This window comes from Brassica oleracea, chromosome C4 (genome assembly GCF_000695525.1).
Source record: "Brassica oleracea var. oleracea cultivar TO1000 chromosome C4, BOL, whole genome shotgun sequence".
Lineage (NCBI taxonomy): Eukaryota > Viridiplantae > Streptophyta > Magnoliopsida > Brassicales > Brassicaceae > Brassica > Brassica oleracea.
Window position 1 is genome coordinate 33,557,935 of NC_027751.1, and position 27,511 is coordinate 33,585,445.

Here is a 27,511-nt window from a genome sequence, read left to right on the forward strand (position 1 = left end):
TATTGCAGGTTCAGAACCGGGTTTAAGCTGATTTTTTATCCATTGTTTAAAAAATCAGTAGGCTACTAAAATAATTTGATCTTAAACAGAATCGGTAAAAATGTTGTGCAAAAATGTGTAAAATGGCTTTTCCGGCATTGTGTAAAATGTTGTTTGATCTGATCTTAATCTACCAAATGACAAAAAAAAAAAGTCGGTAAAAATTTGCTAAAAAGCAATATATGTGTATAAAAAAACCTCAATAAGTTTCTTGCTTTGTTCTTTTTAATTTTGATACTAAGACTCTGTTTTCTCGCTCCTATTTTGAGAAACCAATTTATGAATTTTTTGCGCTTAGAGCATTTCCAATGTAAAACTTCATTTTTTCCTCTAAAATAGAGTAAAAGTGAATATGGTGTAAATATGATCCAATCCTACTCCATTTCCTACTCCATAATGGAGTGATGGACAAACAAAAAATAGATTACTCTATTTATGGAGTAAATTCCTTTATGGAGTGAGATATGAAATTGGGTTGGAGCATTTCTTACTTCATATTCACTTTTACTCTACTTTAGAGAAAAAAAATAGAGTGAGGATGGAGATGTCCTTACATACTCCATCCGCTTTTTATATGACACTCAGGGCCGGCTCTGGACCATGCTAGGTAAAACATTTGCAACAGGCTCCCGAAGTTTTTGAAAAAAAAAACATATAAATAGGTTCCTAAAAAAAATTTTAGAACCCCAAATATGAAAAACAAAAATTTTACATAGACTCAGCCGCAGACTCCCAAACTCTCACTCAACACCTTTTCACACAAAATAAGGCCATCTTGTACGATACTTTTTCTATCATTTTTTATTAACTGAATATTATCTCTCGTAAAGAAGTAAATAAGCTGATTTTATTAACTAGAAATAATAATATAAAACAAATAAAGTCATTGTTATTATGTTTTCTTTTAAATTTTTTGAAAAACGTCACAAAAATTGAAACAAAAAAATGGTTTCAAAGCGTCATATAAAACAAAAAAAAGATGGGGTATACCTAGAAAAAAATTGTTTTAAAATAAATAAGTATCAATATGCATATTTTATAAAATAACTGGTCATCGGTTATGTGAAATACATAATTATGACCAGCTATGAATTATCATAGTGATTAAACTCTTTGATTACCTAATATATATATTTATTTTGGAGGTCATGTATTTAATATATGTTGAAAACGGGTTTCTCTCTAAGAAAAGATAAATTACATGGTTTAAATTTTGGTTTTGTAGATATATGAACCTACATAACTAGACCTTTTATTCTTAAAATGATTAATTATATAAAAGGACATAGTTAAAAACACCATTAATTTATTATAAATGATAAACATAGACCATTTGCTTGTTGATGATGCATGCAGATACAAATGCTCAAACGTTATCTTTTAGAAATTTTAGAATCTGTAATTGGGTGCAACATCTAAGTGCAAATTCAGTTATATTTAAAATTATAGATATTTGAATTGTTAAAACTTAAATAGTAGTTTGGCTGCAAATCTTGAAACAATAAAAACTAAAATTTTAACATTTACACCAAAAAAAAAAAAAAAAAACAAAAATATCTCAAAATGAAACTAGCTAAACTTATGATGAATAATTTTATTATTTGAAAATTTATATTTTCCAGAAGTACTATCTAATCATTCAAATAACGTCTTCTTGATAAAAATGTATTTACTCCGCAAATTATTAATTTCACTAAAACCAAAGTAAACGAGGTTTTTTTTTACCAAAACTATCAAACAATGTTCTACCATCAAAAAGGCATTTGTGTATTTTTTCAAAAATTCTAAAATTGATTTTGCCAAAATCAAGAAACATTGTTTGCTCAGCCAAAGTGTAAACAATATTTTACGTAAAAGTTGTGATGTAGTATTTTTTTATGTGAAATACATAAAATCATATTTTACCGCAAAAAATACAAAATAGTGTTTTCAAAAAATCCATAATATATATATATATCTACTACGTTAAGGTAACAAATAGTGTTTTCGGTCCAAAACAAACAAAAATCATTTTTCTTTATAATATTACAATATTTTGTGATTTTATCATTGCAAGTTTTGCGAGAATATGATTTTAGGATTTTAGAGTAAAAACACTTTTAGAGCACCTCCATCCAAATGATTTTATGCAGCTTTAAAAAATATACTAATGACAAACATAAAAGTAAGAAAGATATTGAGATACAAGTGCTCATCCATTGAGGCTCTTTCTAGAAGATTTCTGATATCATCATTGGATACATGGATAACTTTTTAATTATGTTTTTAATTAATAATATTTTAATATTTTTATGTAATACAAAATTTATCAATTTAAAAATTTTAAATAACAATTTTTAATAATTTTCTAAAAGACAGAGGTGGTCAGGAATTCCCAACGGAAAAAGTGGTTGGGAATTCCCAGCGGACTACCGACGGACAGTTTTCCAAACACATTTGTCATTCGGGAATTCCCGACCACCTCTGTCTTTCAGAAAATTATTAAAAATTGTTATTTAAAATTGTCTATCGGAAATTCTTGACCACTTAATCCGTCGGAAATTCCTGACCATTTAATACGTCGGGAATTTCCGACGGACTAAGTGGTTTGAAGTAAAGGTTGGTAATTCCCGACGTATTAAATGGTCAGGAATTTCCGACGGATTAAGTGGTCAAGAATTTCCGATAGACAATTTTAAATAACAATTTTTAATAATTTTCTGAAAGACAGAGGTGGTCAGGAATTCCCAACGGAAAAAGTGGTTGGGAATTCCCAGCGGACTACCGACGGACAGTTTTCCAAACACATTTGTCATTCGGGAATTCCCGACCACCTCTGTCTTTCAGAAAATTATTAAAAATTGTTATTTAAAATTGTCTATCGGAAATTCTTGACCACTTAATCCGTCGGAAATTCCTGACCATTTAATACGTCGGGAATTACCAACCTTTACTTCAAACCACTTAGTCCGTCGGAAATTCCCGACAACCCATGTCCATCGGGAATTCCACACCACCAACTATTGCATTTCAAAATAATAAATGGTTCGTGTTAATATCGGTGAGCGACTCCTGTTAGTTTTAACGAAATGTTTCCAAGATTGGTATAAATTGTTGTATGGCAGCTGTTTCCAAGATTGGTAATAAATCGTTGTATGGCAGCTCCTTTGTAGTGAGATATGGTTGAAACACTGAAATTCAAATAAACTGTTAGAATAATTGCTTCATTAATGGATATGTTTTGTGGCTTATATGCGTTGGGCCCTGTGCGAGCGATGGGACATTTGTTTCTGACAAAATTGGTTCGAAGAGTAGTTCTATCATTTATTCGCCGACGTCGTATAATCAAGGGAAGTAAACCAGCCAAGTGTCCAACCACGAAACGACAAAAAGGTTTATAGATCTAGGCGTCAAATTTTACTACATTAAACAAAATCAATCTGACGATTGATTTTAAAACCCTAAAACATTAGAAAAGAAGAGTTACGACCATAGTTTTTCAGGGAAAAAATATGACGGCTAGGGTTTTGGGTGGTGATTTTAGGGTTTTGGGTGAGGAAGTGCAGGATGAGAATATGAGGAGATTGGGGAGCATGGGAGACCGCCCGGAGATCCACCGGATGCTCCAGACTCTTGGGTGAAAAAGGTATTAGAGTGTAATGAAGGAGGGATGCCTATCCCGAAGGAGATTGTGGACGAGTCTTTTGTGGAATCAAATCTGAAACTAGAGTTCCCGAATGGTGAGGATAGAGAACCGGTGATAACGATTGGAGAGGAGGTTTTGATTGCTATGAATGGTTTATGGACGAGATGTATGATTGTTAAGGTCTTGGGGAGGAGTATCCCATTATTGAGCTTAACGAGAAGGCTGAAGGAGCTATGGAAACCTGCGGGATCAATGTTTGTGATGGATCTCCCGAAGAATTTTTTCATGGTTCGTTTTGGAGTAGAGGAGGAGTATATGAATGCGCTATCAGGTGGCCCATGGAGGGCTTTTGGGAGTTACCTTATGGTGCAAGCATGGACGCCTGAGTTTGATCCGCTGAGGGATGAGATAGTTACGACACCGGTTTGGGTTCGTTTAGCACATATCCCAGTTAATTTTTATCATAAAACGATACTGATGGGGATTGCCAAGGGGTTAGGAAAACCGATTAAGGTTGACTGCACCACGCTAAAAGTCGAAAGAGCTAGATTTGCGAGAATTTGTGTGGAGGTTAACCTTAATAAGCCATTGAAAGGGACAGTGATGATTAATGGTGAGAGGTACTGCGTATCATATGAAGGAATCTCGACGATCTGCTCGTCATGTGGTATGTATGGACACCTAGCCTATTCATGCCCATGTAAGGTACTGGAGGAAACTCCTATAAATGTGGTTCTTCCAGTGGACATGACACAAAAGAATACGGAGGTTGCAGGTATGAATACAGATTTTATCCCAGTGAGACAGGCGAGGAAAGGGCTAACTCAGAATGGGCAGAGAGGAGTTACACTGCGGAGTAATGAAAGTAGGGAGATGGTAGGAAATAAGACGTTGATCGGTAGTAAAAGTCGGGGGGCTCGTCAAGAGAGTATGTCGGAGGAGATAAGGGTTTTGAATAGGTTTGGAGGGTTGAATGTGGAGGAGGATATGGAGGAACAAGTGGAGGAGAGTGGGAATAGAGAAGAGAATAAAGAAAATGAGAATACTACTAATATAGTTTCTGGAGGAGCGAGCAAAGAGACTGAGAAGGAATTCTCGTTTGGAAAGAATGGAAACAGAGGGAACCAACAACCAGCTCGATTGGGTCCAAAAGATAAGAAGATTAGCAGCATTAGAGACCCAAATCCTTCTAAGACCAAACTGAGAAATGTTGGGCCTATGCGTGATTTGGTGTTTGGCCCAATAAGTGGGGAGAGTGGCCTGTCGGCGAGAGGGAAGAGACTACGAGTAGAGAAGGAAAATGTCGGCCAACCAGGTGGTGTTTTCGCAGGAGATGGGGAGCTAGACAGAAATGAGAAAAATTATGGGCATGTGTACGATAAAAGCAACACTCAGGAGCAACTTGCAGAGATGGAGAATCTGGAATTGGATGAGGCAGAAGCTAGTGCGAGCCAAGAACGAGAATTCCTGGAGAGTGTGGTGGCATAACATTTTGCCCCGATGATTCTATCTATTGATTATAAAGATCTGATGAAGTGCATTAGGTGGAATTGCCGGGGGGCAAATAAACCCCAATTTCGAAGATCGATTAGATATTTGGTGAAGAAGTTCAAGACAGATATCCTTGCTGTTTTTGAAACTCATGCTGGTGGAGAAGCGGCAGGCCGGATTTGTCGTGGTCTAGGGTTTGAGAACTCGTTTCGGGTGGATGTGTGTGGCCAGAGTGGAGCTTTATGGCTGTTATGGAGGGAGGAGATTGGAGAGCTTGAGGTGGTCAAGTCGTCGGATCAGTTTATACATGCTCGAATTGGGAATGGAGCAGAGGTGATTAATCTGATTTTTGTGTATGCGGCTCCTTCACCGAGCCGTAGAAGTGGGTTATGGGCTGCTTTAGAAGAAGTTTTGCGTAATGCGGAGGGTCCGGTGTTCGTTGGGGGAGACTTTAATACAATAGTGAGGATAGATGAAAGGAGTGGTGGGAATGGGAGATTGTCTGAGGATTCTCTAAATTTTGGTGATTGGATAAATGATATGTCACTGGTTGATATGGGATTTCATGGCAATCAATTCACATGGAAAAAAGGGAAAACTGAAAGCACATTTGTAGCGAAGAGGCTGGATAGAATATTATGTTGTGCCCAGTCTAGACTCAGGTGGCAGGAGGCAAGTGTGAGGCATTTACCTTTCTTAGCATCAGACCACGCTCCTTTGTATCTACAGCTCACACCGGAGGTTAAGGGTGATGCACGTCGACGTCCATTTCGTTTTGAGGCGGCATGGCTACAACATAATGAGTTTCAAGACTTGCTAACAGCTTCATGGGATCGTGATATTGATACAAGAGAGGCTTTGCAAAGATTGGAAATGACACTCCGAAAGTGGAACAGAGAAGTTTTCGGAAATGTCCAAAGAAGGAAAGAGGACTTGTTGATGGAGATTACAGAGATACAGGACAAAATTGAGCAAGACCTCTCTGATGAGATCTTGGTAAAGGAGGGAGAGCTATTAAAAGAACTTGAGATCGTCCTCGAGCAAGAAGAAGTGCTCTGGTTCCAAAAGTCGTGGGAGAAGTGGTGTGTGCATGGAGATAGAAATACCAAGTTCTTTCATATGTCGACAATCATTAGGAGAAAGCGAAATCGAGTGGAGATGCTAAAGAAAGATGAAACTCAGTGGGTATCAGATGCAAAAGAACTTGAGAAGCTAGCGGTGGATTATTTCAAAAAACTATATTCTCTGGAAGACGTGGATATAGACATACAAATGCTATTGGAGAGGAGATTTGTGGGGCTTACAAGACAAGAGAAAATGGATCTTGACAAAACGTTTTCTGCGGAGGAAGTAGAGAAAGCGGTGAGAGCTATGGGCAGCTTCAAGGCACCAGGTCCGGATGAGTTTCAACCATTTTTCTATCAGAGGTGCTGGGAGACAGTTGGTGCTTCTGTGATCAGGTTTGTCCTTCTTTTCTTTGAGACGGGGATGTTGCCGGAGAATACTAATGATGCACTCGTGGTGCTAATTCCGAAAGTGACGAAACCTGAGTATATTACTCAGTTTCGACCGATAAGTCTCTGCAACGTGTTGTTTAAAACTATCACGAAGGCCATGGTAGGGAGACTGAAGAGTATTATGCCTAAACTAATTGGTCTTGCTTAGTCTAGTTTCATCCCGGGTAGATTAAGTGCGGATAATATTGTTGTGGTTCAGGAAGCTGTTCATTCGATGAAAAAGAAGCAAGGCCGCAAGGGTTGGATGCTGCTGAAACTAGATTTGGAGAAAGCATATGATAGGCTGCATTGGGATTTTCTAGAAGATACATTAAGGACTGCTGGTTTGTCTGAGAATTGGGTCAAGAGGATTATGGAATGTGTGTCTGGTCCATCAATGTGTATTTTGTGGAATGAGGAGAAATCTGAGCCGTTTAAGCCATCAAGAGGACTGCGACAAGGTGATCCACTCTCCCCATACCTGTTTGTCTTATGCATGGAGAGATTATGTCAACTGATTGACAAAGCAGTGGAGCATAAAAGATGGAAACCGATAAGATTGTCGAGAGGTGGTCCACAGCTATCGCACATTTGCTTCGCAGATGATCTAATCCTATTTGCAGAGGCATCGGTAACGCAGATTCGAGTGATCAGGAAAGTGTTGGAGAAGTTTTGTAAAGCCTCTGGTCAGAAAGTAAGCCTCCAGAAATCGAAGATTTTCTTTTCTAATAATGTCTCTAGAGGAAGAGAAGAGAGAATAAACAGAGAAAGTGGTATTGCATCAACAAAGGAGCTGGGAAAATACTTGGGGATGCCGATACTACAAAAAAGAATTAATAAAGATACTTTTGGGGAGGTACTGGAGAAAGTAGCTTCACGGCTAGCAGGATGGAAGAAAAAAACATTAAGCCTTCCATGAAGGGTAACATTGACAAAGTCGGTTCTGTCATCAATCCCGGTGCATACGATGAGTACGATTAGCATGCCAGTGGGTATACTGGAGAAGCTTGATATCCTAGCGAGGAGCTTTGTGTGGAAAAGTGGACAACACTTAGTCTCCTGGGATAAAATATGCAAACCGAAGGTGGCCGGAGGTTTGGGGAGCAGGGTGTCGAGAGATATGAACAAAGCCTTGTTAGCTAAAGTGGGATGGCGTCTGTTACACGTTACTGAGAGCTTATGGGCCAAATTTTTACGAAGTAAGTACGGTGTGGGGGACATACATGACACAGATTGGATGGTAAGGAGTAGCTCTAGCCCGTCAACATGGAAAAGTGTGGTAATGGGGATAAGAGAAGTGGTTCTTGTAGGCCATAGCTGGGTCACTGGTAATGGGAGAAATATCAGGTTCTGGACGGATAGTTGGATAGCAGGCCAACCACTCATGACTGAAGTGATTGCAGGGCTTCCAGAAGGATACGAAGATATAACAGTTAGAGATATGTGGGGGGGAAGGTGGAGGTTCGGATTTTGATAGAATTACCCCGTTGGTAACAGCTGAGAGAAGACTAGAGCTTATGGCAGTAGTAGTGGATACTGTTACTGAAGCAAAGGACCATTTGGCATGGGGGCAGACTCCGAATGGGCAGTTTACGGTGAAGTCTGCATACGCCTTGCTTACAAGAGATGAGAATCCAAGACCGCAGATGGGGAGTTTCTTTCGATCTATGTGGCGCGTTGTAGCACCTGAGAGAGTTCGAATGTTCCTCTGGCTAGTGGCAAACCAAGTAATCATGATGAATGCAGAGAGACATATAAGGCACTTGAGTGGGACTGACTTATGCCAGATCTGCAGAGGAGGAATTGAGACTATAATACATGTGTTACGTGATTGTCCTGCGATAAAAGGTATATGGGAGAGATTTGTTCCGAGAACGAAAAGGGATGCTTTCTTCAGAATGTAGTTACTGGAATGATTATATAAGAACCTATGTGACAACAATGCATGTGGTGGTATTCCGTGGGCTACTATATTCGCTTTGCCTCTGTGGTGGGGATGGAAGTGGAGATGTGGAAATGTATTTGGTGATACCCGACTGTGGAGAGATAGAGTCAAGTTCTTACGTGACTTGGCTAAGGGAGTTATAGCAGCGAATAGAGCAGAGAATGCTCACATAAAGGAGAGACATATGGTTGAGATAATGGTGGGATGGAAGCCACCTTGTGTGGGGTGGATGAAACTGAACACGGACGGGGCATCACATGGGAACCCGGGGCCGGCGGCTGCAGGGGGAGCACTGCGAAACGGAGAAGGCGAGTGGTGTGGTGGTTTTGCGATTAATATAGATAGTTGTACGGCACCATTAGCGGAGTTATGGGGTGTGTACTATGGTTTAGTGGTTGCTTGGGAGAAAGGGGTGAGAAGGCTGGAGGTAGATGTTGATTCTATGATGGTGATGGAGTTTCTTACGATAGGGATTGGGGATACTCATCCGCTGACTTTCCTGGTACGCTTGTGCCATGGTTTCTTGACAAGGGACTGGCTGGTCCGATTCGTTCATGTGTATAGGGAAGCAAACCGCTTAACTGATGGGTTGGCTAACCTTGCATTTTCTCTTCCGTTTGGTTTTCATAGTTTTGTTGTGGCACCGATTGAGGTCGCTGTTTTAGTTCATGAGGATGTTACTGGACCGTTGCGGCCACGACAAACTCGTCTTGTAAGTTGAAGTTTGGGTTTCTTTTTTAAATAAATTGGGAGTCATTCTCCCATATTCCTACAAAAAAAAGAAGATACGCTTAAAAACCTCACACGCCATCTGTCAATTATAAGTTGATTTTTCCTTTTCAAAATTTAAAATTTAATTAATTATCAAAACAACACTAAAGCAGTACTCCATCACATTCATATTATGTATCATTTTAGATTTGTGCACACAGATTAAAAAAATATTTAGTTTTGTATATTTTCTATATAAAAACATCATTACTAATACACTTAATCATATTACAATCAATAGAAAAATAAACTGGAAAATAAAATTAATAAATTTTGCATTAAAATGCTAAAACGACATTTATTTTGTAACGAAAATTTTTCTCTATAACAACACTTAATATTAAGCCGAGAGAGTATTATTTTATGCTTTAAATACTCAATATAGATGTATAATCAATGTGATTGCTCTTAAGCGCAGATTGATAGAGTTGATGATAAAACAATACCAATATTATATAGAATGCTGTAAAAGGTGTGTGTTTTCATTAATATATTTAATAAAATGATTGATAGATCAATAAATGATTCATATACAAAATATTAGTATATGATATATACTTTATGTATGTCTAAATAATATAACTATATTTAAATTTATAATATATATATCAGTTTTCATGTTTTTTATTTATCATGTTTAATTATATAAATTAAATTATAAATATGAAATATTATTTTATAAAAATAAAAATTAATTTAAATTTAAATTTTAAAATTAAAATTTTACTTTTGGATATAAACATAAATTTGATATTATTATATAAAATAAATTAATTATATATAGTTATTTTTAATTTATATATATATCATAAATGTAAATATTATACCAAATAGGATTTGGAAAAGCATTAATATGTTATAAATAGTTTTCTATATATATTTTTAGTAATTATTGATTAAAAAATAAAAATCATAATGCTTTTGCAAATGGTTTGCCAATCAAACCCTTAGAGTGGAAGTAAATAGACCAAAAATCAAAAGCAAAGCAAAAAGATAGTCTTATGAAAGATAGCCTTATTAAATATGGCTTTATTAAATATAAAATTTGTTAACGAGTGTAATAGATGAAGATACAGTTTTATTAAATATAAAATTTGTATTCATGAATGAATTTATCAGTAATTAAAAACTAGATAAAAAGGCATCACTAATATTGGAATATTAAACGTTTATTAACATAAATCGAAATATATATATATAATATTATTTTAGGAGTGTTTTTTTTCATGTCCTCCATGACATTATGATAAGTCATTAGTTTAATAATATTATTTAAAAAAATAAATTTCTACTTGTCATATTTTATAATTTTAGGATAAGTAATTAGTTTAATAATATTATTTAAGATCAATTAAATTAATATTAACTTATTCTACTAATATAACTTTGTTAAAAAAAAAAAATATATATATATATATATATATATATATATATACTTTATTTAGGATATTTAATTAATAAATATATATTAACAGTTGATATGAACAATATCTACCGATAATATTGATCTAAATATAAATTATTATAATATTAAACTTAAAATTAAATGTAAAGCATCATTGAAAATATATCATAAAATATAAATTATATATTTATGTCAGATATTTATGTATTCTTAATATTGAATAATCATATTACTAACTTAAAATAAATTAATTTGTATTTGTACATGATGAACATCAAAATCACAAATAAAGTTATGCTAATAACGAACTTACCTGTAAATCACAAATGTTATCAAAATAGCATATTTAAAACCAAAATAGTGAATATTATATAAACTACAAAATGAAATTAACTAAAAATATTTAAAAATATATAGAAGCTTGAAATAAAACATTAATAAAACTATTATTTTGACAAATAATAAACATAATATAAATATAATCCAAGAGAATACATAGATAATGTTTTGTAATTTTTATTTTGTGTTTTTGTCTCACTGTTTTTAAAATCTAAATTATGGAGAATATCTAATGTTTGTTGGCTATTGTTATTTTGTTGATTTTTTATGAGTTGTAACTTTTGTTGGCTATTGTTATTTTGTTGATGTTTTATGAGTTGTAACTGTTTATAATCATTTTAGTGCCATTGATTTTTTTTTTGTTCATAAATACAATAAGTGTTTAAAATCAAATTCAAATTTTCTAATTTGATTATTACTACAGAAAAGATTTTGATTCAAAATCTACATCCCATAGATAAAACTATGAAACAAAAGAGCATAATTTAATACATTGATTATCAATATGAATATTGAAGTTTTATAATTTATAATTTGTATCTAATTGAAAAATTTAGTTTTAAAATAAAAATAAGAATTGAAATTAAAAATTGTTAGGTACATACATATTAGCCTGCACAAGTAAAACATTATAGTTAAAAATATAAACGCTAGAAAGTATTATTTAAATCAACTTTATTATTTAATATTTATTTAGAATTAGTTAGAGAGTTAACTTATATGACTGTTGATTTAGTAAACCAATTTATATTATTACAAATTGAGCTAATTCAAGAAATATTATAATAGTTATTGATAAACTAACAGCTAAATTGAACGATTCAGCTCATTTTAAAACCTTCTAATCCTTTTTTTATTATTTGAGGATAATCCCCTATATATTATTTGAAAAACATTACAACTTCTTTTTGTAGCCACGTGTCATCAATAGAATGATTCTTAGAATCATTAGAGAAAAATATGTTGGTCCATCTAATTATATAATAAACGTTTTATTAAACTAACCATAAATTCATTATTAATGTTTTTTATAATTTCTTTAAACAAAAATTACGGAATTGTCTAATGCGGCTAAAGTATATATGACAATTAATAATTTTGAATAATAAAGATTTGATAAAAATTTGTATATCTTCTATCATATTTGTTTAATTTTAAACTATTAAACTAAATTAAACAACCACAATAACCATATAATAAAAATTTAGTTTTTTATGTATATGTTATATTTTGAATTTTTAAAAACGACTATAAATTACTAAAACTGTTAAAAATCTCACATTCAAATTTTGTGATCTATGGTTTAAAATTTTTGTTATAACAAAATACAAATAATTACAAAATCATATAAGTAAAAAATCAAATTTAATTAATTATTAAGATTGATATATATATATATATATATTGTTTTAAACCATATCAAATACATAAATATTATAGTTTCGAAATTTAATTTGAACATTTTTTTTATAAAAGTTTTGAATGAACATTGACAACTTAATTAAAAAAAATTATAAATTACTAAAACTATTAATCCCACAATGAAAATTTTGTATCAGTAATTTAAAGTTTTTAATATAAAAGATACAAATGATAAAAAAAAATCATATGAGTAGAAATTATTATTTAATATACATTAATATTAAAAATATAATATGTATGTTAATATCATTTAAAATTTAATTACATATCCTATCAAATAGAAAAAAAAATTGTTTGGATTAATAAAATTGATCTAATTATATGTTCACATCAATTTAATTATATATGTTAGTTAATGACTTTTAATTATTCAATATATATTTATTATTTCATGTAAAACATATAATATATATAATTATTTATATATATAATGTTCATTCCGCGCAAGACGTGGATCTTAACCTAGTTATTATTAATTAACCTTATCTCCATGTGTGAATAACCAAAATGTCATTACTTATGTGTCATCACGACAATCATTCTCACAATCTTTATTAAATAGCATTTCCTCTCATTGTCATTATTTGGATCCTACATGCAATAAACGATATGATTCCTGATTACATTACTATAAAAAACGATTGATAGTTATAAATAATAGATGAGTCGTGATTGCATTATTAAAAACGTGGTGTACGCTGACAGTTATTCACAATACCCTTGATAACCACGAAAGGTTTATTTCCCAAACGTGGTGTGGCATAATATTAGTGTATTCTTCGATGTGTATGCTGCATTATTTTATAAAATCTTAGCATAATATTAGTGGTTTCTCTAATGTGTATGTTGCATTATTTTAAAAATTCTTAGCATAATATTTCATAGAAGTTAGCATACATTAAGGGGGTGATTGGTAGTTGCTGTAGATGTTGTCCACAATCCTAGTTATTTCTAAAACACCAAATTCAGAATAATCAAGCTTTAAATTTTTTTTTTGAAACCACAGCTCTTGAAATAATCTACAGCTATACAAGTGCTCTGCATAACCAAATATCCAAAGCAATTTTTTAATGCTTTCCATAAAATTCTACAGCAACAAAATCTAAAACCACAGCAAAAAGTCTACAGATTTTTTTCTACAGCAAATATTTTAAAGCTACACCTCTTACCAATCAGACCCTAAATGTATTTGTCTTAGCTATTATATCATGGCTTAACAAATCTCGATGGCTAAGACAAAAAGTCCATCTTTTATTAATGTTATATGAAATTAATTATTATGTTAAACAATAATATATTGCTATATCATGTTCTTGAATGATTGTAAAATACTTCAAAAATGAATTCCATACTAAATTTCTTTCAATCCTTTAACTTTTGCAACAAGACTTTTTGATACGGAATTAACATAAATGCTGACAAACATTAAATTTGGATACTTATATAATTCTTTCCGGTTAAATTTGAAGTCAAATACATGTTGTTTACGATTCATAAATGATACATGATATTTTTAGGGACTGGAAAATATAAACGATTCATAATTATGTTCTTCTATAAAATTATGGTACTTGACATTAATTTTGATTAATATTTTTTATATTTTATATAAAATATTTATATTGATACTACACATACTTTAAGTTCATATGATATACATAGAATTACGGAGAAAATGATTTGCTATTCACTTAAAATGCATGTCAAATTTTTATTTCAAGAATTAACAAAAAGTTACATCCAAAATTTAAAAACAATAACCAAATTAATGTCTTTTTTTTAGTTTCAAAATGTTATGTCCAAATCTATTAACCATTCAATCTATTAAAAATAAAAAATTAGTTAAGTGAAAGTTATATTTTTAAATACAAGAAATTTGAAAAATGTTTTTTTTTTCTTTTTCAAAATCTAAAAATCCGAATCCGATCTGAAATAACTGAACCCGAACTAAAAATACCCGAAGTAAAGAAATACCCGAACGGATTCTATACCTCTATACCGAAATACCCAAAAATCCGAAATACCCGATCCGAACCCGAACGAGTACCCGAATGTCCACCCCTACTTTATGGGATATGTTACATTGATGATTGTACCTGGACAGTATAAACTCGAATATATTGTAAAATCAAAATGTGGTATATAAAAAAAGTTTAATGCAATCTTGAGCGATTGTAAAATAAATTCAAAAAGGAATAACATATTAAATTTCTTTCAGTCCCTTAATTTTTGCAACAAGATTTTTTTTATTACGAAATTAACATAAATGGTGATAGACACTAAATTTGGAAATTTATATAATTTTTTGTGGTTAAGTTTGAAGTCAAATATCATTTTTAATATGGACTTCCTTTAAGCATGGAGATTCGTTGATAGGGCCTTTGTCGATTTACAATCCATCGGTTCGAATTCCCTGTGACTTGAGTCACTCGATTCATCTTCTAATCTTCTTAGGTATTGGGATTAAGCTTAGTTAAAGAAATCTAGATATCTCAGGTGATGAGAAGAGAGATCAAATCAAACAACCGAACCGTAGCCCTTTATCTGTTGTCTCTTCGATTTTTTTTACTAAAAAGACACTTTTTGAAACAAAATATAAATTAAAAGAGGCCTATATTTATTTTGACTCTTAATGGATATTAAAGTTCAAAAATGAGTCTCTTTTACAATTTCGAATCCTGATCGGCCCACTAAATTAGAAAATTCATATTATTTACTTTGTTATATATTTTTATTTTTCTACAATTTTTATGTATTATGGAACAAGTATAATTTTAATAAAATATGACGATATAAGTTTGATAATACGACAAGTTTGTCAACCATAATAAAATTATTGTTATTCAGATACTCCGGTAATTTTATTTTTTGACTGAAAATTCCAGTAAGGTTCCAATCCCAGATTAGATAATTTTATTTGCATTAATCTGTATATCAAACATTACTTTTGCTAATCTATACCTTGTATAATATGTCAAAATTGCTTTTATCTTTTCAATATCTATAGATTAAAATTTATAATCTTTTATAGTCTATTCAACTTGCGCAGCATCATCTCGTAGGTGTTAAACCCTCTGGGTTTTCTGAACTTTGTTAAACCGTCTTTATACGATAGACTAGTAGTGCGCACCAAAATCTTGAACATTATTTTATAAAATCAAAAACAAAATAACCACCACCTTATCTCGGTCTTGTATCTGCAGATGACCCGGTTTAAGTGCAGAGGATTAGCTTTCGGCCTGAGCTGGGCCAACATCATGGGAGATTCATTCTCTTTATTCTATGCCTTCAACTTATGGGTTAAGGTCCTTTCAGGAGAAAAAATCTATGCCCCGGAAACTTCTATTATAGACAGAAGGTTTCAGAATCCAAATCCAACGGTGAAAGACCCGGAATCAATAAAACAGGTTGACCCGGTTGGAGATCTATGGATCACTCCAAGCAACAAGAAAATGGTGAGTTACTGTTTCAACCTCACCGTCGCCGACCAGATGTCACCGCATTTTCCGGCGAACGGAGATGATCAGATTCCGGTGTTCGAGATTCTCGCCGGAATCATATGGAAAAACATAGCTAAGGTTAGAGAAGATCCAGAGCCTTTAACTGTTACGATCATCAGAAAGGATCCGAACGATTTGAAACCTATCAGATCGATTCGAAACAGTCAGATGATAAGCTCCGTACACGTGGATTCTCCGGTGGCTGAAGCGACTGTGGAAGAGTTAGTGAGATGTATCGAGAGAGCGACGGACGAGAGATGTGGAATCGATGAGATCGGAGGGAGCTGTGATGGGAGTTTGGATTTTATTGTTTACGGAGCGAAGTTGGCGTTTATGGATTTGAGTGAAGTCGATTTGTATGAGGCGAAAGTGATGGGGAAGTCGCCCGAATCAGTGTACTGTAATGTTGAGGGGATAGGGGAGGAGGGATTGGTAGTTGTTTACGCGGCGGCGAAATCGGAGGAGAGGGTTGTGACAATGACGTTGCCGGAGGAGGAGATGGAGAGAGTAAAATCGGAATTCAAGAAATGTGGTTTGATCGCGCCGTGAGAATGAATCAACGACTAAGTAATAAGTAAACATGAAAAGATGAAATGTTGTTTTTATTTTCCTTTCTGGTGCTTAATCCTCGGTTAAGCGAGGATTGCAACGTTGTTATAAAATTATATAATCATTCGTATGGTACACGAAGTTAGCGTTACAACTTAAAAAGTTATAATACAGTACTAATTAGTTTCACACGTAAAAAAAAAAAAAAGTTTGGAACGAAAGCTGGACAAACTTTTTAATACAGTGTGCCGCTATATTGTTTACCGTCTCAAAATCTCCAACCACACCACTGTTTCCTTTATATCAACGGTCGAACCCTTTGTTTTGTTTGTGTCCTACCTAGGCCTGGGCATTTCGGATATCGGTTCGGTTCGGTTCGGGTATTTCGGGTTTCGGATAGTTCGGATAGGGACTAAAGGATCCATTTAGTACTTGACCTATTTTCGGTTCGGTTCGAATAGTTTCGGGTTCGGTTCGGTTCGGATTGTAAATGTAGGAACCGGAAAATATCCGGAAAAAAATCGGTTCTCATTTGGATCCGGTTCGGATTCGGATAGTTCGGGTAGTTCAGATAATTTGGATAAAATATTAGTTATTTAAGGTAAAATATCAAATAATTAGGATGATTTAGATAAAAAAATTTGGATATTTCGGATTACTTTGGATATTTCGGATAAAACTATCCGGATAGTTTCGGATACTTTCGGGTAGTTTGGATACTTTATAATAATTTAGTTATCCTCAACTATTTTCAAATACTTTTAATAGAATTTTAAATTAAAAATATATATTTAGTGATGTTATATGTATATATAATTAATATTTTTATATATTCGGGTACCCGTTCGGTTCTCGGTTCGGATCCGGTTCGGTTCGGTTATTTCGGATATAAAAATATAGGAACCGTTCGGATATTTGAGGATATTGGTCCGGTTCCGGTTTCGGATATTTCGGTTCGGTTCCGGTTCGGTTCTTCGGTTCCGGTTATTTTGCCCAGGCCTAGTCCTACCTATTACACATGTTGAAGCCACAACTTGAATTCAGATATTTTAATCGCAAAACTTAACACTTGAAGACCACAAGCAAAAGAAACTTATTTAGTGATTAGGGTTTATGATGTGCTGGCAGATTGTTATAGGCACACAAAAGGATTATATATACATATATACATATTTGTAGTTAATTATGCTATGCTTTCGGTATCACACACCAACCATTTAAAAACCTACTATAAATTAAGGAGTCGAGATATGGTGGTTGTGGGTTAAGAAGAAGAATCTTCAGACGTGTGATGTTGACGGCGCATTCTAGCAGCCCAAGACATGGAGTTGTTGTCTCTTTGATTGCTTCTTTTCTTTAGCCCTGAGAGCTGAGTTTGCCATTTTTTCTTCCACTCACTCTTCTCGTCCACCACTTCCTGCTTCCACAAACAATCACCAAAAACTCAGAACCAATTCTGGATTTATTACAAATGGTTTGGTTAGGTTCGACATTTTAGAAACATGATTGTAAAATAAATAATTGAATTCTAAAGAGTCATATAGGGTCAGGTCAATAAGAGAAGTAATTTAGAATGTCAACATTCTCTATTCCACTGCTTCCAAACTAACTTTTAATTAAAAAATCGATACTTTTTCATCCAACAATAAATGGTTCTATATTTTTGGACCATAACAAATCAAAGGGTCGATTCTGGCGACAAAGATAAACAATATTTAAAGTAAACTTCTCATGACTAAATTAAAATCCGTGAAAGAATGAACATTTTGAAATATATAATCTTTGTTTGAGAAGTTTATGGCGACAAAGATAAACAATATTTAGTTTAATTATAAAATTATTTTATTTTATTAAAATACAATATTTATTTGAGAAATTTATTGAAATTTTATGAACGGAAATCTCTTGCATATTGGAAATTAAATTAAAAAAAAAAAATTCTGAGGATAATACTCAATTGTCCATATATGAACAAAAATATCATAATCAATAATATCAACATCGCTTGGATAAATTTCTGAGTGTGACATAATTAAATTATTATTGTCTTCTCGTAAAAGTTTTAAACCATACAGCCAAACACTGGTCCTGAATTTTTTAATTTCCTTTCGGGTTTTATCACGAAAATAAGCAAAATAACCGAAACCGGTTAAGATTCTGGGCAGAAACGGATAACGTAGAGGAAGAAGGATGTGAATATGGATATACCTCATGGTATCGATTCCGGCGTCGTCCTGAGAACGAAAATGAGAATCCCATAGACAAATCTCTGTCGTAGAGAACTCTCCGGCTAGGATCCGAGAGAGTCTCGTAAGCTTCTTGAACCCTAATAAACCGATCTGTGTATTCCTCGACCCGATCCGGCGGCGAAACATCGGGATGATACTTTCGAGCAAGCTGTTTATACGCCTGTTTAATTTCCGGGAGACTAACGGATTCGGTGACGCCGAGGAGATCGTAGAAGCTCAAATCCTCCGATTGTTTTACCGGGTCGTCGTGAATGAGACGGGCTTGGATCCGGGTTGATAAGAAACGGTTTCGGGTTGGGTAAGAGAGGGTAGTAGAAGGGAAAGAAGCGGGTAGAGAGGAGATTGGTCGTTTATAGAAAAATGGGTGATGACCGGTGGCGAGAATGGATGATCCTTTGTAACATCTCATTGTTTCGATTTGAGGTTTAATGTTTTTGTTTTTGTTTTTGGGTTTGTTGACTTTTGGTGATGTTCGGTTGTGGAGTCCAATGTAGAAATAGTGAGAAGTGACGACTGACGAGAGGAAGAGGTAGATGACCACTGACCAGTTTTGAAGAGTTGTTCTAGGAATTAGAGGGGCACTTCTGTCATTTTATATTAATAAAAAACAGTCGTATTTTTGCGACTGAAAACTCCAGAGGTATATTTTCCTTTTGTAGTTTCTGTCTGTACTTGAAAATAGTTCCCAAGATGGCAAAAAGAATGAAAAAATAGCTCTAACTCTGTGCACACTAAAAAGAATCTAAAGGAAATAAGCTTAAAATAAGCAGTTTTGGTAAATCTAGAATAGGACTAACATATGTGATTATCTGGTCTCTAAGGCCGTTGGTTTGCGGTTTGTCTAGTCTACTTAACTTTGGCGTGAAGTTGTCTAATTATGGAGTTTTGCTCATCCTTGAATCGTTGCAAAGGTTCGGTTCTCTCCATGGCCCGGTTCTATGCTACGTATTTTTGTAGAGAATATCTAGCTTGTTTGAAAGGATATGGAGCTTCGGCTCATTTATCATCATGTCATCGGAAGTCATGTGGTTAAACAGTTTCTTCTCAGCGTCTTCCTTAGTTGTGCCTTTACGTTTTTACTTGTGAGTGACGCCTTTGGTCTCCTTTAATAAAAGTCGAATGTGATGTTTGCTTTTCCTATATTCATTCTCTCCTGATTGGTCTTTGCTATTTTCAGGTTGTTATCTTGTTAGATCGATTTTGCATTGTTTAGATTCTTAGCATGTAACTTTTGTTTATGGTTTCCGGGGACATATAGGTCGCCTGATGGCTTTATTTTATAGGGAATGATTTTTCTTCCTCTAGTTTTTGTTTCTGGGGGGGTTGTTAATGTTAGCCGGTTTTCGATTACTGCTTTGTAATGTTTGGTTTAATCTCAACCAGAGAATGACCCACACATCCGCATAGATATTGGTTCTTATATTTTTATACATTGATATTTGTTTTTCAATAATTAGTATTATATATTTCAGATGTGTCATAATATAACTAATTGTATTCAAAGGACCTCGACCGAATCGAGTAATATGGTTATATTTTATACAAATATCCGAACCCGTTTCAGATACATTTATTTTTTAGGTATTTTTAGGTTTCTATACATCAGAACCGAACTCATACAGACCCAGAAGGAACGAACTAAAAACCCACACATAAATTTATAATATTCAAGTGGAGCCTAATTTAAAAAATAAACGAATTCGTACCTAAATGGATAGCCAATGTTGATGCCTAACTAATTTTAAAACTAATAAAAAAGACTCTTTACTATGTGTTTGGCTAACTTAAGTGAAATATAAATAGTTTTTTATTTAGTAAAATAATTATATGGAGCGAAAAATTAAGTGACAATAAATGTAATATATTTTCATTACTTTGATTTAAGTTATTATTTTATTCACAAAAACATGTCTTTGAATTATGTTTTTGTCTACGTAATTTTTCACCGATTGAAACTAAAATAAAAAAATTTCTTAGTAAAACAAACTAAACCGAACGTTTAACCATATGCAAAACCCAATTATTTTACCTTTTTGAATTTATAATTGGCACAAAGTTAATGTTGAAAATTAATAAAAAAATCTACTTATTATGGTAATATAATTAAGGATATGATGTATTGTTAAGGTAATATAATTAATGAAATTATTAAACTGGGTGAAATATGAAAAAACAATTAATGTAATTATATTAATAAAATTACTAAAATGACAATATACTTTATTTTTTATACTGCCATTCATTTTTCCAAAAAATCTCATTTATAGTGCTATTCATGTTTCCAAACAATTTCAATGTGTACTTCAGTTTTAATAATATAGATATAATCTTGCAGTGGAAAAAAAGAGTGAGTTACCATAAAAGACACATTTGTCTTTTTTCCTACACAATATTGGGGTCGAAATTGATCACGACGGAATCAACGTCAGAAATTTCCCGGGAAATGTCTTCTTTAAAAAAAAGGATAAAATTCAAAAGAAAAGCGGAAAAACCTAAATCGAGTTTCGTAACAACTCCGAAAATGATTCACACGATAAGTCTTCGAAAAAGGTTACCCTAGGCCTCGCACAAACGGATCCCAAACAACGAAACAACAATAAGGCACTATCGTCCAACTCGCTGAACGCACCGTCCAACAAGGGGCGAGTTGGACCGAACGCACCGTCCAACTCGCTTGGACCGAACGCACCGTCCAACTCGCCGAACGTGCGAGTTAGGCCAAAAGTAACATCCAACTCACCCGTTTGGCAAGTTGGATCAACTGACTTGCCTTCATCCCGTCCTCGCAGCTCCCTCTTTCGAGATCGGATCGAACTTGCTCTTGTTTCATCTCGATCGGAGTCACCATCGGAACTTTACGATTTAAAAACCGCAAGAACTCGCTTTCTCGTATAAAGTTTGAATTGATCGTATAAAACGACAACGGTAAACTAAACACCGTGAACTGCCTCCACTATACGAGAAATTTGAACCTTCTTCGGAATAGACGTCATTTCGGAAGCGCTCTTTCGATAAATCGTAAAAACGGTTAAGTCGGAAAACGGCTCGAAAGGGTCCAGAACGCGGCTAAAAGCCCACTCACGATTTTATAAGAAATCGAGCCCAAATCGTTATGACGGTTTATCTTTTATTCAGCAGGAGAAGATAAATGTCAAGTTCGGAGGATAAATGTGAAGTTTCCAAAAATAAACACGAAGATCGAAGCAAAATGGAATATTTCCGCGAAGCGATAAACTCGACTGAGGGCAGCAAAGGAAAGAGCAACCAACCTCTAGGAGGAGTATATAAGGACGTCGAGGTTGAAGATGCAGAGAGGACGCATTTTTTTCTACTCAGAGCAAACTTAGCAATTAGAGCATTTAGGCAACTTTCCGTTTTTGTTATCGAGCTGCGACTCAACTAGGTTTCCGCAGTCTTAGGCTGCTAGAATTAGGGGTATCGCCAACAACTCTTGTAGCCAAGGCTCTTACCTTGTTGTAACACTTATACACAAATTCGGAATAAAACACTTCTTGCTCTCTTTTCGATTCTCATATTTTTAGTCTATATTTTTGTGTTTCTGATTGCTTGGCGTGTGGTTTAGCAGATATCCGAGACCTCTAGAAAATTTAGGGTTTCCTATCTTTCCTAAATCAACGGAAGTCGACAGTGCGGATTTCAGTTCCCACACACAAAAGAACACAATTTGCTTGTAGCACACAATTTATGGAATTGAAGTACTTTTTAGACAACTAAACCCTTTAGCCGAGTTGTTGTAGTTGTGTTTAGTTAGAATTTTTTTTAATTATTTGGCTTCTTATTACTTTAGTTAGGCAATTAATTAGTGTTAGTTTATTAATTAGTGGACTTAACTATAAGCCACAAGATCTTAAAGTAAATTTGGATCTCGCGGTGAGTGTTCGTTTTCTAAGTTCAAATAAAATACTTATGTACATAATTATGTGGATACAATTTTCATAAACAATTTTTGATATCCATATTTTTTTAATATATCTTTCAAGTGTATCTGGACATGTTTTACATCCACCGTATCCACCACCACTTTCTCTTTTAAGAGTAGCTACTTCCACCACCACTGTATCTATCTCTCACGTCTTCCACCTCCGTATCCACCACTTCTTTCTCCATAACCACCATAGCCTCCATTGCGGTATCCACAGCCACAACCACCTCCACCACACCTCCACCATCCTCCGTCTCCATTGCAGTATCCACAGCCACCTCCACCGCACTTCCACCACCCCTCACATTTACCAACTCTGTATCCACCACATCCTCCTCCTCCATAACCACTACAGCCTCCATTGAGGTATCCACAGCCACCTCAACCACACCGACACTATGGCCTTTATCTCGTGAAAGATGAAGAACTCATCGCTTTATCCACCGCCGTCGAAGAAGCTCTCGTTGGTGGAGATTTTAGAGACTGGAATAGAGACTGAAAAGAGATTGAGAGAGGAGATAAAATAAATGTTTAGCCTAAGAAAGGATTAGAGTTCTTGTAACTGGTGTTGTTTGGATCTGAATGGATGTTGAGGAGAGGAGCCACCGACATAAATTTTTCTTTTCTTTTTTTTTTAATTAAAAAAAAGATTTGGAACAAGAGATAAGGAGTGAAAAGAAGAAGGTAACGAGAGAGAAAGAGAGATTGTGGAAGTAGTTTAACTAAAGGTTCGTTAATGCTTCTACACCAAGAGGTCTAGGGTTCAAACCCCAGAAAATCCAAATTATGCAGAATTATGGAGAAAATGGGTTACAAGAGATCTTCAGCATGGAGATGGGCATACCATCTGACATGGATCTTATAGGGCGGCTCGGAGTGGCGCAGTCAGACGTTATTCACACAAGGTGGTAGAATTGTCGGCTGTAGAATCGTCTATGTAATATTTCTCATCGTTGTAATAGCATTAACCAGACGTTAAAAAAAAAAGAGAAAGAGGGATCAGAAATAGAGATTAGGAAAGTTATAAGATTTTTGAAATTGAAAAAAAGAAAAGAAAAGAAATAAAATAAAAATTAAAAGCATCTCGCCGAATGAAATAAGAAGAGAGAGAGAGAGAAATGGTTGAAGGGAATGCTTGTCATTCGCCACATAGAAAGTGTGTGTCCAGCACAAAGTGTCTAATGGAGTGAATGAAAAGACATGAAGTGTCTATGAGAGTAATTTTCTCGTAAAAAAAAAATTGGATTAATATCATTTACCTAAAAAGGCTCACTAAAAAGTAGATGTGTATTCCGTATCTCGATCTGACACAATACTGACATGCACACTGTGCAATCCCACAATTACTTTGATGTATTTCCTTGCAAATCGTTTTCCTTTGTCTTTTTTTTTTGGTAGAAAATGAACTGATTTGCTGACTCCGTCCATCCGTCCACAGTCACCTATACGGCCTTTTACCTGCCACTCGTCTTCAACAATCTACTGACAAAATCCATAGTCACAATATCTCATTCCCAATCTGATAGAGGCATATTTTGTACTAATTCGATAGATACATGATAATTCGCCTTAATCTGACAAGTCTGACAACACGAAACAAAGGTAGCCACATCCTTTTCATACCAGTCCAGTGATAGTAACACTTCAAATCTGGTTCACCTTGGTATTTTTTGGTGTATGAAGAAACGTGAGTGGTCAACTTGTTGTAAGATTTCTATTTTCTTAATTGCCATCCTCAAGTACACATACTCGGTTGTGGTGTTGATATCACTCAAATTACCCCAATGAGTGAATTTTACTCTCTCAAATAAGAGGTTCTGTTGTCGTACTTAGGGATCGAATCCACAAGGAGCTAGGGCACACAATAGATCTTAATCAGTTTATGATTAAGCTAGGCAAACAAAGTAAATCAATAAAAAGCAGAGGTGAACAAGGTAGTTGTTCAGTTGATTGATTGATTGGTTGAGGTTGTAAACAATTATTAGAAATTAGCTAGATCTATGATTTCAAGTAATCAAGATTATAATGATATAAATGCTTAGGTTGTCAATCCTAGAACACGAATTCTAATGAGAAAGTATTCCAGCTTCCGTGTGCGAATCAATCCTATTGACTAAGTCCAATATCTCTGCTTTCGCTTATTGATACAAAACGAACGTCGATCGATGTTTTCTTAGGCAAACTTTAGCGAGTTGATTGATAGGTTCACTAGTCTTAACTAAATCAGATATCGCTTATTTCTAACAATCCTAACTCAAGGGAATCAATTCATGTAACATACCATGCCGTTGTGTGCGCCTAATTATCCTAATTTCAGGGTTCTAGTTAGGTACTCTAGAATACAAGCATTACAAGCAATTCCTTGAAGGATGTATATCACCTTAGCAGTTCTATAGTTTGGGCTAATCCCTCATAACCTTAATTAAACCCTAAATCTAACAATAGAAATTACTCAGACATATATAGCAAAACAGAACATAGAAAATATCTAAATAGAATGCATAAATAGAATAAGGTAGAAAAACTCGAGTTCCAATACAAAGCTCTGAAGGAGTCTTGGATCTTCTCTCCAAACTACTACAAACCCTAAATATGTTTGCTGTGAAAATATGAAAGTATGAAAGCGTGTGTTGCCCAAAACAATGCCATAGCATATAAATATTAGGTTAAAGTCGGTCAGTGGTATTTTTGTAATTGATGTGGAACTTGGCCTATAAGTCAGCTAGGAACCAAGTCGAGCCTTGCGCGCTCCGCTGTCGATCGACGACAAGAGATGTCCGTCGATCGATTTTTGACTCTGAATGTCGACTCTGGACTGGTTCGACGTACAGCTACGAGTTTCTTATAGGTTTATCTCAAAATGCTCTAAAATCACCACATATCTCCAAAACACTCATGATCCTGTAAATACTCTAAAAAAACTGCAAAACATAATAAATAGATTCCAAAACACTTATATACCATGGTTAATAAATCATAAAATTCATGGTATATCAAGTGTGCTAGTTGTGGTGTAATTGCTGAATATTTTCTTTGATATGCTTTTCTAAGCCTCGTCTTTTCTTTGGGTTTGTCGTATCCTCCAAAGTAAGTATGCTAGATTCAATGCCTCTAGACCAACTGCCTCTAACTCTACAGTAAATATACATAACCTGAGGCTAGCAAATGTCTCAGACAGTTCTTTAACCTTCTTGATTTTTTACACATCGCTTCAAGGTCTACTCAACACATCTGCACTTGGTTGGCCTTACAAAGATGGTATGTGATCTTGAGTTCGTAGTATGCCAACAGATCTATCCAGCTGCAGTATCTCAAACTCAAATCCCCATAATGAAGATATACTTAAGATTGATGATCTGTAAGAATCCTAGCCGTCGACCCACGGTGTAGTTACTTGATCTAATAATCCCATTGTCTATCAGATCATCTAGCTGCTTTTTCAACTCAACAATCTCTATTGCCGCTAAACAATACGGTTCTCGCGAAAAGGGCGTCATCTCTAGATCCAGTCAATAGTAAATGCATCTCCCTTTGCTTGTGGTTACCCTTTTAAGACCTTAAACGTATCATCCTACTCTACATTCATTAGTATTATCTCGCAGTTCATGCTCCCTAACATTTATACGTGCAACATTACTGAGATTCTGTTGTTTGTTTGAATACCTTGGAAGGTAACATTTCCCTCTGTTTTGATGATATGCACTTTCTTCCGCAGAGAATCCAATACCACTTGTGTCTTTTTTTTTTTTTTGTCATCAAATACAGATTCATACTGACTCTGTGAACCACTCCGGTAGATTTTGATCCATGTAAACGACAAACGACGGTTGTTTCTCGGTACAAAGTATTATTTAGCTTAGTGGTATAAATGTTGGTGTTTATATCTCAATAACCCGGGTTCGAGCCATGGGTTTGACACTTGTGTCATGACAACAATTCATCCTTAGTATCATATTTTATATCTATTCCCTGAATATTGTTAAGACATATAACTCTTTTGTTATATATCTATAATAAAACAAATTATAATGCAATTTTGGTTGGTATGTGTCTTTTCGTTTCATCTTCCATTATGTCTTATGTTTTGTAGTTGTTAAAATATATTCAAAGAATATTTTCTGTAATTGTTAAAATTAATATATTTCACAGAGTAAACAAAATCGTAAATGAAAGATTTGATATTCCAGAGACTAATGATGATATCATCAGAGCTTTTATACCAATATATTCTGTTATATACATTGCCATTTTACCTTTCAAGCTTTACTTTATAATCTCAGGTTCGATATCTTAACAATATATTTAAGGGTATAATGATCTATAAAATATATTTGTTTAGATTTTGTTATTTAATCATACTTATAGTCAAAATACCATTAAATTATAACTGGATACCCTAATAGATACATTCTTTTTCCTCTCTCTCTCTATCTATCTATCTATCTATCTATATATATAAAGTTGATTTTTTCCCTTCTTATGACATGTGGAAGGGAGGTTTGTTGACATGTGTCCTCATATTTTTTTTTTGTATTTTAAATCCTTCTTTTTCAGATTATTGCAATTTGCTTCATCAATTTCTATTTGTGTACTATATAATCCTTCTCACACTTATTGGTCCCTGAAATTCAAGAATAAATAAAATATATTTTAAATATTTAATTTATTCACAACTAAAATAGCATAAACTTTCACCATTTTATTATTTTTATTAATTTTTATTATTTCATTTACAAA

General features: G+C 34.1%; 3 protein-coding genes across 3 annotated transcripts in view; 2 read left to right on the plus strand and 1 right to left on the minus strand.

The window, feature by feature from the left end:
- LOC106342206 (protein ECERIFERUM 26) overlaps positions 1-16,746 on the plus strand; it is a 19,003-nt gene extending 2,257 nt beyond the window's left edge. The window contains exon 2 of the mRNA XM_013781072.1: positions 15,737-16,746. Within this exon, the coding sequence (XP_013636526.1) occupies positions 15,737-16,582 (846 nt within the window). The 3' untranslated portion in view covers positions 16,583-16,746. The remainder of the gene's footprint in view (positions 1-15,736) is intronic.
- Positions 3,176-5,173, plus strand: LOC106342205. The gene has a single exon (XM_013781071.1). The coding sequence runs from the start codon at positions 3,689-3,691 to the stop codon at positions 5,150-5,152; it is 1,464 nt and encodes a 487-aa protein (XP_013636525.1). The 5' UTR covers positions 3,176-3,688; the 3' UTR covers positions 5,153-5,173.
- A 910-nt stretch (positions 16,747-17,656) lies between the features above and the next one.
- Positions 17,657-19,411, minus strand: LOC106337440 (chaperone protein dnaJ 20, chloroplastic). Its single transcript, XM_013776544.1, has 2 exons — positions 18,791-19,411; positions 17,657-17,999 (listed from the first exon to the last, which is right to left on the minus strand). Exons 1-2 carry the CDS (start codon positions 19,238-19,240, stop codon positions 17,847-17,849), a joined length of 603 nt encoding a protein of 200 aa, XP_013631998.1. The 5' UTR covers positions 19,241-19,411; the 3' UTR covers positions 17,657-17,846.
- Positions 19,412-27,511: the final 8,100 nt, after the last annotated feature.

Bases quoted from the DNA above. Each gene is read 5' to 3' on its own strand.
- LOC106342205 (XM_013781071.1), top strand. From the start codon at position 3,689: ATGCCTATCCCGAAGGAGATTGTGGACGAGTCTTTTGTGGAATCAAAT.
- LOC106337440 (XM_013776544.1), bottom strand. From the start codon at position 19,240: ATGAGATGTTACAAAGGATCATCCATTCTCGCCACCGGTCATCACCCA. The intron at 18,000-18,790 runs GTATATCCATAT...TTGTGGAAGCAG, and splicing joins GCCGGAATCGATACCATGAG to GAAGTGGTGGACGAGAAGAG.